This window comes from Carcharhinus amblyrhynchos, unplaced genomic scaffold (genome assembly GCF_965287045.1).
Source record: "Carcharhinus amblyrhynchos unplaced genomic scaffold, sCarAmb.v2.hapA chromosome_294, whole genome shotgun sequence".
NCBI classification, from domain to species: Eukaryota; Metazoa; Chordata; class Chondrichthyes; order Carcharhiniformes; family Carcharhinidae; genus Carcharhinus; species Carcharhinus amblyrhynchos.
Window position 1 is genome coordinate 71,901 of NW_027650034.1, and position 10,161 is coordinate 82,061.

The 10,161-nt window shown below is 52.6% G+C and overlaps 1 protein-coding gene across 2 annotated transcripts in view; it reads left to right on the forward strand.

Annotated features, from left to right (window-relative positions):
• Positions 1-3,728, forward strand: part of smg9 (SMG9 nonsense mediated mRNA decay factor) — a 42,968-nt gene extending 39,240 nt beyond the window's left edge. For both annotated transcript variants that reach the window (XM_080183463.1, XM_080183462.1), the window contains exon 14: positions 3,167-3,728. In XM_080183463.1, coding sequence (XP_080039589.1) covers positions 3,167-3,245 — 79 coding nt within the window. In that variant the 3' untranslated portion in view covers positions 3,246-3,728. The remainder of the gene's footprint in view (positions 1-3,166) is intronic.
• Positions 3,729-10,161: the final 6,433 nt, after the last annotated feature.

Here is a 10,161-nt window from a genome sequence, read left to right on the forward strand (position 1 = left end):
GATATTATGATGGGGGAAGGGGTAGAGTTCGATGGGAGTGGGGGTATGGAGTCTAGTGTGGAGCAGGAACACAGGCACAGAGCAGTGGGGCTGAATGGCCTGTGTCTGAGCAGTGCAAGTTGTGTTTTGCAAGATTGACTTGTTAGCCATGAAGATCCTCGAGTTAGGCTTCTCTCCCCGCTAGGCCGCATTGTCACCTTGCCTCATTTGGAGCTGTGGATTGCGGCCTCAATTAGCGAACAAGTTGGAGAAGATACCGGTGGATGCTTTTAAATCTTAATTTTAGCGAAATCGGGCTGAGTTTCTCAACCCTTAACCGCACCCCACTCGTCTCTACCAGGGGCCACTGCTCGGAGTTAAAAGGTTATTTTTAAATAGTGCCTTCTTTTTTCATGTTTTCTTTGACTATTTATATTTGTTGGTTTTAGAAGAATATTGGACTAATGTTGAGGATTGATCTGGCCAGCGAGGCTATTTGGTGGGCCTGGTAGATGTGAGGCCCCAATATGGACAGGCTGAATAGACAATGGCGAGGGAGGTGACTGATGGGAGATCACGAGATAAACCTCCTGTCAGAGCTCGCAACTCCTGCCGCTGATCTGAGCTGCACAGGTCATGGAGAGATTTATGGTTCTTTTGTCAATATTAGTCATCTCTCTCTCTTGTCGTCACTACTTCCAACTCGGGCTTTGTGATTCGCAGCTGGTACTCTCGCCGAAGCCAAAAATGGTCAGAAAAGGGTCGCTATAGCAACAGGAGTATTAAGAAGATTGATTAACGTCTTAGGGAAGAGAAATAGGAATCATAGAATCCCTACAGAGTAGAAGGAGGCCGTTCGGCCCATCAGTCTGCACTGACCACAATCCCACACGTGCCCTATCCCCATAACCCCGTGCATTTACCCTTGCCAGTTCCCCTGGCACTCAGGGGCAATTTAGCACGGCCAATCTACCTCTTTGGACTGTGGGAGGAATCCGGCGGAAACCCACGCGGACACGGGGAGAATGTGCAGGCTCTGCACAGACAGTGACCCAAGCCAGGAATCAAACCCGGGTCCCTGGCGCTATGAGGGTCAATACTGAGGGAGTGCTGCCCTGTCAGAAGGTCAGTACTGATGACACACAGATTTTAGAGGGACAGGTAATATTGAGGAAGTGGGGGGGGGGGCTGCAAAAGGACTTGGACAGGTTAGGAGAGTGGGCAAAGAAGTGGCAGATGGAGTCCAATGTGGGAAAGTGTGAGGTTCTGCACTTTGGAAGGTGGAATGGAGGCATGGACTATTTTCTCAATGGGGAAATTCTTAGAAAACCAGAAGCACAAAGGAACTTGGAGTCCTTGTTCAAGACTCCATTAAGGTTAATGTGCAGGTTCAGTCGGCAGTTAGGAAGGCAAATGCAATGTTAGCATTCATGTCGAGAGGGCTAGAATACAAGAACAGGGATGGACTTCTGAGGCTGTATAGGGCTCTGGTGTGATCCCATTTGGAATATTGTGAGCAGTTTTGGGCCCCGGATCTAAGGAAGGATGTGCTGGCCCTTGGAAAGGTTCCAGAGGAGGTTCACAAGAATGATCCCTGGAATGAAGAGCTTGTTGTATGAGGAACGGTTGAGGACTCTGAGTCTGTACTCGTTGGAGTTTAGAAGGATGAGGGGGGATCTTATTGAAACTTATGGCGAGGCATGGGGAGAGTGGGCGTGAAGAGGCCGTTTCCACTAGGAGGAAAAACTAGAACCAGAGGGAACAACCTCAGGCTAAAGGGACGATCCTTTAAAACAGAGATGAGGAGGAATTTCTTCAGCCAGAGAGTGGGGAATCTGTGAAACTCTTTGCCGCAGAGGGCTGTGGAGGCCGGGTCATTGAGTGTCTTTAAGACAGAGATAGATAGATCGTGATCAAAACGGGGATTGGGGGTTCTGGGGAAAAGGCAGGAGAATGGGAATGAGAAAAGTAACAGCTATGATTGAATGGTGGAACAGACTTGATGGGCTGAGTGGCCTAATTATACTCCTGTGTCTTCTGGTCTTAAGGAGAGAGTGCCGCACTGTCAGAGGGTCAGTACTGAGGGAGTGCCGCACTGTCAGAGGGTCAGTACTGAGGGAGTGCCGCACTGTCAGAGGGTCAGTGCTGAGGGAGTGCCGCACTGTCAGAGGGTCAGTGCTGAGGGAGTGCCGCACTGTCAGAGGGTCAGTGCTGAGGGAGTGCCGCACTGTCAGAGGGTCAGTGCTGAGGGAGTGCCGCACTGTCAGAGGGTCAGTGCTGAGGGAGTGCCACACTGTCAGAGGGTCAGTGCTGAGGGAGTGCCGCACTGTCAGAGGGTCAGTGCTGAGGGAGTGCCGCACTGTCAGAGGGTCAGTGCTGAGGGAGTGCCGCACTGTCAGAGGGTCAGTGCTGAGGGAGTGCCGCACTGTCAGAGGGTCAGTGCTGAGGGAGTGCCGCACTGTCAGAGGGTCAGTGCTGAGAGAGTGCCGCACTGTCAGAGGGTCAGTGCTGAGGGAGTGTTAGCATACAGTGAAAACTATTGTTTCTTGCACACTATTTATACAATGCATTGTGTTCATCGAGAAGGAAAGGACAGAATGCGGATTGTAGTGTTACAGACATAGCTAGGATGTAGAGAAAGATCAACTAAATGCAAGGTAGATCCATTCAAAAATCTAATGGCAGCAGGGAAGAAGCTATTCTTGAGTTGGGTGGTACAATACCTCAGACATTTGTATCTTTTTCTCAATGAAAGAAGGTGGAAGAGAGAATGTCCAGGGTGTGTGGGGTCCTTAACTATGCCGGCTGCTTTCCCGAGGCAGCGGGAAGCGTAGACAGTCAATGGATGGGAGGCTGGTTTGCCTGATGGACTGGGCTACGTTCACGACCTTTTGTAGTTTCTTGCAGGCTTGGACCCGCCTATCAAGTAGATCCTTTTTAAGAGGAAGGTGAAGAGCAGGGGATATTTTCTGGTGTTGAAGGAATGTTTTCCAAAACCCCAATCAGGTGGAGCAGTACGATGCTCTGGTCACTCACTGACGAATGTGGGATCTTACTGTGCACACGTGGCCACTGCCGGGTCTCCCAGTGACTGCCCGAAATTGGCCGCGATGACTCTCTGGGGTGTTTTGAGGTTGGAAAAGGCGCTTTATAAATGCACAACCTCATTCCTTCCCCTGTCCCTCAGGTTCCATTACGCCGCTCGGATCTGGGATGGAGTGAAGAAATCCTCGGCTCTCTCGGAATACAGCCGCCTGTTGTCCTGATGTGTGAGGGGTACGGTGAGGCGAGGGGGGAGGGTGGGGGGCCATCGCGCACGGGCCTGGGAAGGACAGGAGGGACAGAGATCCCGGAGCAGCGTGTGCGCAACATTCTCACCACCTGTCCCGACATTCCCGAGCTGTGCCGTTCCCGTTGTTGGGAAACCCTCCCGCGGGTCCCCATCGTTTTGCCAAGTGTTTTATTGGAGACAGATGCAGCTTACGGAGCGGCTGACCCTCGGAGCGGACACTGCCTGCCATCTCCAGATTCGGACACCCTCTCCCCGGAATCCCGTTCCCGAGTCGAAACCGGCTCGACATGTCGCCATGCTCCGAACCCTTCGGACAAGGCGCACACTGTCCTGGGAAGGTGTTCGTTATTCCATGTCTGATTGTGTATTTGTGTTGTGTTGTGTGCCAGTGGGAGCATCCATTCTCCACACTGATGATCTTTGGAACAACGGATATCAATAAATTTGTTGTTTCAGATGTTTGTTCAAAGATGCCGTTGCTTTCTTTAATTGTGAGGGGATGCGGGCGAGGGGGAGAGCGCGGGTCAGAGGGGGAGAGCGCGGGTCAGAGGGGGAGAGCGCGGGTCAGAGGGGGAGAGCGCGGGTCAGAGGGGGAGCGCGCAGGCGAGAAGGGAGTGTGCATGTCCCTCTCCCTCTGTCCCTCCCTTCCACCCTCCCCCTCTCTCCCTGCTCCCCTCACCCTGCCCCCCGCCACCCCATCCCCAAACACCCGCCCACATTGCTCCCCCCCTCGCCCCTGCCCCCGCCCCTCCCGGTCTCCATTCCCCTCGCCTCCTGTCACTCCCGTCCCCCCTCGCCTCCCGTCCCGTTCCCCACCACCACCATCATCTCTCTCCACTTTTAGGAAGCTTTTTAAAAGCAGACGCTGGGTTTGAGTTTGCTCTCTGCCCTGTGAGGTGCCTTGGGCTCAGTTCGGTGTATCAGAGACACAACACACTGCTGTTGCCATGGTGCTAAACAAGCAAAGAAGATTCGCTGGAATCAAACTAAAATCTGAAAGATGTTGGAAATCTAACAGCAGAGAAAATGCTGGAGTTCTAACCCTCTGACAGTGCGGCACTCCCTCAGCACTGACCCTCTGACAGTGCGGCACTCCCTCAGCACTGACCCCCTGACAGTGCGGCGCTCCCTCAGCACTGACCCTCTGACAGTGCGGCGCTCCCTCAGCACTGACCCTCTGACAGTGCGGCGCTCCCTCAGCACTGACCCTCTGACAGTGCGGCGCTCCCTCAGCACTGACCCTCTGACAGTGCGGCGCTCCCTCAGCACTGACCCTCTGACAGTGCGGCGCTCCCTCAGCACTGACCCTCTGACAGTGCGGCGCTCCCTCAGCACTGACCCTCTGACAGTGCGGCACTCCCTCAGCACTGACCCTCTGACAGTGCGGCACTCCCTCAGCACTGACCCTCTGACAGTGCGGCACTCCCTCAGCACTGACCCTCTGACAGTGCGGCACTCCCTCAGCACTGACCCTCTGACAGTGCGGCACTCCCTCAGCACTGACCCTCTGACAGTGCGGCACTCCCTCAGCACTGACCCTCTGACAGTGCGGCACTCCCTCAGCACTGACCCTCTGACAGTGCGGCACTCCCTCAGCACTGACCCTCTGACAGTGCGGCACTCCCTCAGCACTGACCCTCTGACAGTGCGGCACTCCCTTCATGGTGACCCTGTTTGCTCAGATTTGGTTATGGAGAGTGTGGAGTTGGAGCCAACAACCTGTTTACTTCAAGTTTGGATCCAGGGAAAGTTTGAGAAAAATTGTAGAGAGAGATTGCTGGCTTTCTTACAGATTTCAAATGCTATGGTTTTTAAGAACATTCCTAAGTTAGTTGTTCATGGACTTGTCTAAATTTAAGTCAATATGTTTGTATTTTGAATGTTTGAGTTTCTAGCCTCTTTTTATGGAGTCTATAAAAACCCAGAATTAATATTATTTTTAAATGAGTTGGCAAGATTGTTTAATATTTTATTGAACCGCCGAGACTATTACAAAAATATCCTTGGGCACAAATAATAATTGGCGCTGCATTCCGCAATTTCGGAATTCCAGATGTGTTTCCGACATCCTGGATCGGACACCGACACTGAGTCTCAGCAATGAACGATGAATCTCGCATTCATCTGTATCTCCGTTCCATCCTTCCCCATTCACGGGGATGTGGGTTGTCCCTGGCCACATCCAGCATTTACCCTCCCCCCCCCCTCCCCCCCCGCATCCATAATTGCCCCTTGAGAAGGTGGTGGGTCAGCCACTACCTTGAACCTGCTCCAGTCTCTGAGGTGTAGGTACACCCACCGTGCTGTTCGGGATGGAGTCCCAGGACTTTGACCCCAGCAACAGTGAAGGAACGGTGGATATATTTCCAAGTGGGGATGGTGGGTGACTCGGAGGGGAACCTCCAGGTGGGGGTGTTCCCAGGTATCTGCTGCCCTTGTCCTTCTAGATGGTAGAGGTGGTGGGTTTGGAAGGTGCTGCCTAAGGAGCCTTGGTGAGATGCTGCAGTGCATCTTGTAGATGGTACACACGGCTGTCACTGTGCATAGGGAGTGGAGGGAGTAAATGTTTCGGGTTAGCGTGTGAATCGAGCGGGGCTGCTTTGTCCTGGATGGTGTCGAGCTTCTCGAGTGTTGTTGGAGCTGCACCCATCCAGGCAAGTGGGGAGTATTCCATCACACTCCTGACTTGTGACCTTGGAAATGGTCAACAGACTTTGGGAGTCAGGAAGTGAGTTACTGACCGCAGGATTCCCAGCCTCTGACATGCTCTTGCAGTCACTGTGTTTGTCTGACTGGGTCCAGTTCAGCTTCTGGTCAGTGGTAACCCCCAGGATGTCTTGCTGCTGTCCTGTCCATTTTCCCAGCTCCCACCCGCTGAAAGCATCCAAAACTCAGCTGTCCCCTCTCATCAATCCTCTTCATCATTTCTCCCTTACACTGGCTTCTGGAATGTCAACCTCCTCCAGCCCCTGCACCCCTCCCTATCTCTGTAACCTTCTCCAGCCCCTACACCCCTCCCTATCTCTGTAAATTCCTCCAGCCCCTACACCCCTCCCTAACTCTGTAACCTTCTCCAGCCCCTACACCCCTCCCTATCTCTGTAACCTCCTCCAGCCCCTACACCCCCTCCCTATCTCTGTAACCTCCTCCAGCCCCTACACCCCTCCCTATCTCTGTAACCTCCTCCAGCCCCCTACACCCCTCCCTATCTCTGTAACCTCCTCCAGCCCCTACACCCCTCCCTATCTCTGTAAATTCCTCCAGCCCCTACACCCCTCCCTAACTCTGTAACCTCCTACAACCCTCCCTATCTCTGTAGCCTCGTCCAGCCCCCTACACCCCTCCCTATCTCTGTAACCTCCTCCAGCCCCTACACCCTTCCCTATCTCTGTAACCTCCTCCAGCCCCTACACCCCTCCCTATCTCTGTAACCTCCTCCAGCCCCTACACCCCTCCCTAACTCTGTAACCTCCTCCAGCCCCCTACACCCCTCCCTATCTCTGTAACCTCCTCCAGCCCCTACACCCTTCCCTATCTCTGTAACCTCCTCCAGCCCCTACACCCCTCCCTATCTCTGTAACCTCCTCCAGCCCCTACACCCCTCCCTAACTCTGTAACCTCCTCCAGCCCCTACACCCCTCCCTATCTCTGTAACCTCCTCCAGCCCCTACACCCCTCCCTATCTCTGTAACCTCCTCCAGCCCCTACACCCCTCCCTATCTCTGTAACCTCCTCCAGCTCCAATGGGCTGAATGGCCTCTTTCTATGATTCACCCAGGATATGATCACAACTGCCCGGGGCATGGGTGAGGCCACACCTCGAGCATGTGGACCGTTCTGGTCACCCTGCCGTTTTATTTAGGAAGAGCCAAGTTCCCAATAGGAGCAGTTTCCTCTGGCCCTGCTGTGTTAGATATGGATAGATAGGCCTCCGGTGAGTCTGTGGATCGGACACTCTCTTCAATGTGGGGTACAGTTTGCCCTGTCCCAAAGGGGGGGCTGGCACTAATGCCCGTCTGTGGAGGTTGGGGCCGGGATCCATTGGAGTTTAGAAGAATGAGAGGGGATCTTACTGAAATATATCAGAGGGTACAGAGATAGGGAGTGTTGTAGGGGTTGGCGGAGGGTACAGAGATAGGGAGGGGTGTAGGGGCTGGAGGAGGTTACAGAGATAGGGAGGGGTGTAGGGGCTGGAGGAGGGTACAGAGATAGGGAGGGGTGTAGGTGCTGGAGGAGGGTACAGAGATAGGGAGGGGTGTAGGGGCTGGAGGAGGTTACAGAGATAGGGAGGGGTGTAGGGGCTGGAGGAGGGTACAGAGATAGGGAGGGGTGTAGGGGCTGGAGGAGGGTACAGAGATAGGGAGGGGTGTAGGGGATGGAGGAGGTTACAGAGATAGGGAGGGGTGTAGGGGCTGGAGGAGGGTACAGAGATAGGGAGGGGTGTAGGGGATGGAGGAGGTTACAGAGATAGGGAGGGGTGTAGGGGCTGGAGGAGGGTACAGAGATAGGGAGGGGTGTAGGGGCTGGAGGAGGTTGACGGACAGGGAGCCAGTGTAAGGGGGAAATGGATGAAGAGGATTGATGAGAGACATTGACTTCAGGAAGTGCATCGGAAAACATGCCCCTGTATAGTTCAATGGGGAGACGTAGGAAGGGTTGAGAGCTTCAGGTTTTTAGGTGTCCAGATCACCAACAACCTGTCCTGGTCCCCCCCATGCCAACACTATAGTTAAGAAAGTCCACCACCACCTCTATTTTCTCAGAAGACGAAGGAAATTTGACATGTCAGCTACGACTCTCACCAACTTTTACAGGTGCCCCATAGAAAGCATTCTTTCTGGTTGTATCACAGCTTGGTCTGGGCTTCTGCTCTGCCCAAAACCGAAGTTTGTGAATGTAGCCCAGTCCATCACACAAACCAGCCTCCCATCCATTGACTCTGTCTACACTTCCCGCTGCCTCGGGAAAAGCAGCCGGTATAATTAAGGACCCCACCCACCCCGGACATTCTCTCTTCCACCTTCTTCCGTCGGGGAAAAGACACAAAAGTCTGAGGTCACGCACCGACCGACTCAAGAACAGCTTCTTCCCTGCTGCTGTCAGACTTTTGAATGGATCTACTTTGCATTAAGTTGATCTTTCTCTACACCCTAGCATTCTGTACATTCTGCACCCTTTCCTTCTCTATGAATGGTATGCTTTCTGTAGTGTGCAAGAAACAATACTTCTCACTTTATCAAATACATGTGACAATAATAAATCAAATGAAAATCTGGTAAGTTGTGTGTCATCAGTGCAGTGAGCGAGGGAGAGCTGAGAGCAGGTCAAACCTGAAAACCCTAGGCTCACTGAGTCAAGTCCACAGTTTCCAATAACCATTGTGAAGAACGATGGGAATACATCACCGATAGGAAGGCCCTGGCCACGCGAGGTTATGTATACTTCTCAAACACCCAGAAACTAACCCACACCAAATACTGGGAAAATGATCAACAACATATGTTTCAGACAATGGTGAAAGCATCAAACACTCCCAGGACAGGTACAGCACGGGGTTAGATACAGAGTAAAACTCCCTCTACACTGTCCCCCATCAAACACTCCCAGGACAGGTACAGCACGGGGTTAGATACAGAGTAAAACTCCCTCTACACTGTCCCCCATCAAACACTCCCAGGACAGGTACAGCACGGGGTTAGATACAGAGTAAAACTCCCTCTACACTGTCCCCCATCAAACACTCCCAGGACAGGGACAGCACGGGGTTAGATACAGAGTAAAGCTCCCTCTACACTGTCCCCCATCAAACACTCCCAGGACAGGTACAGCACGGGGTTAGATACAGAGTAAAGCTCCCTCTACACTGCCCCCATCAAACACTCCCAGGACAGGGACAGCACGGGGTTAGATACAGAGTAAAGCTCCCTCTACACTGTCCCCATCAAACACTCCCAGGACAGGGACAGCACGGGGTTAGATACAGAGTAAAGCTCCCTCTGTACTGTCCCCATCAAACACTCCCAGGACAGATACAGCACGGGGTTAGATACAGAGTAAAGCTCCCTCTACACTGTTCCCCCATCAAACACTCCCAGGACAGATACAGCACGGGGTTAGATACAGAGTAAAGCTCCCTCTGTACTGTCCTCATCAAACACTGGTGTGGAGATGCCAGCATTGGACTTGGGTAAGCATAATAAGAAGTCTCACAACATCAGGTCAAAGCCTACAGGTTTATTTGGTAGCACAATCTTTCGGAGTCTCAAGTTCCTTCTTCAGGTGAGTGGGAGTTCTGTTCACAAACAGGGCATATAAAAATACAAACTAAATTTACAAGATAATGGTTGGAATGCGATTCTTTACAGGTAATCAAGTCTTAAAGGTACAGACAATGTGAGTGGAGAGAGGATTAAGCACAGGTTAAAGAGATGTGTATTGTCTCCAAGTCCAGGCAAGTCACGGGGGTTACAGATAGTGCGACATGAACCCAAGATCCCTGTTGAGGCCGTCCTCATGTGTGTGGAACTTGGCTATCAGTCTCTGCTCAGCGACTCTGCGCTGTTGTGTGTCGTGACGGCCGCTTTGGAGAACGCTTACCCAAAGGTCAGAGGCTGAATGCCCGTGACTGCTGAAGTGTTCCCCAACAGGAAGAGAATACTCCTGCCTGGTGATTGTCAAGCGATGTTCATTCATCCGTTGTCGTAGCGGCTGCATGGTCTCCCCAATGTACCATGCTTCGGGACATCCTTTCCTGCAGTGTATCAGGTAGACAACATTGACCGAGTTGCAAGAGTATTTACCGTGTCCCTGTGGATGGTGTTCTCACGTGTGATGATGGCATCCGTGTTGATGATCCGACATGTCTTGCAGAGGTTACTGTGGCTGGGTTA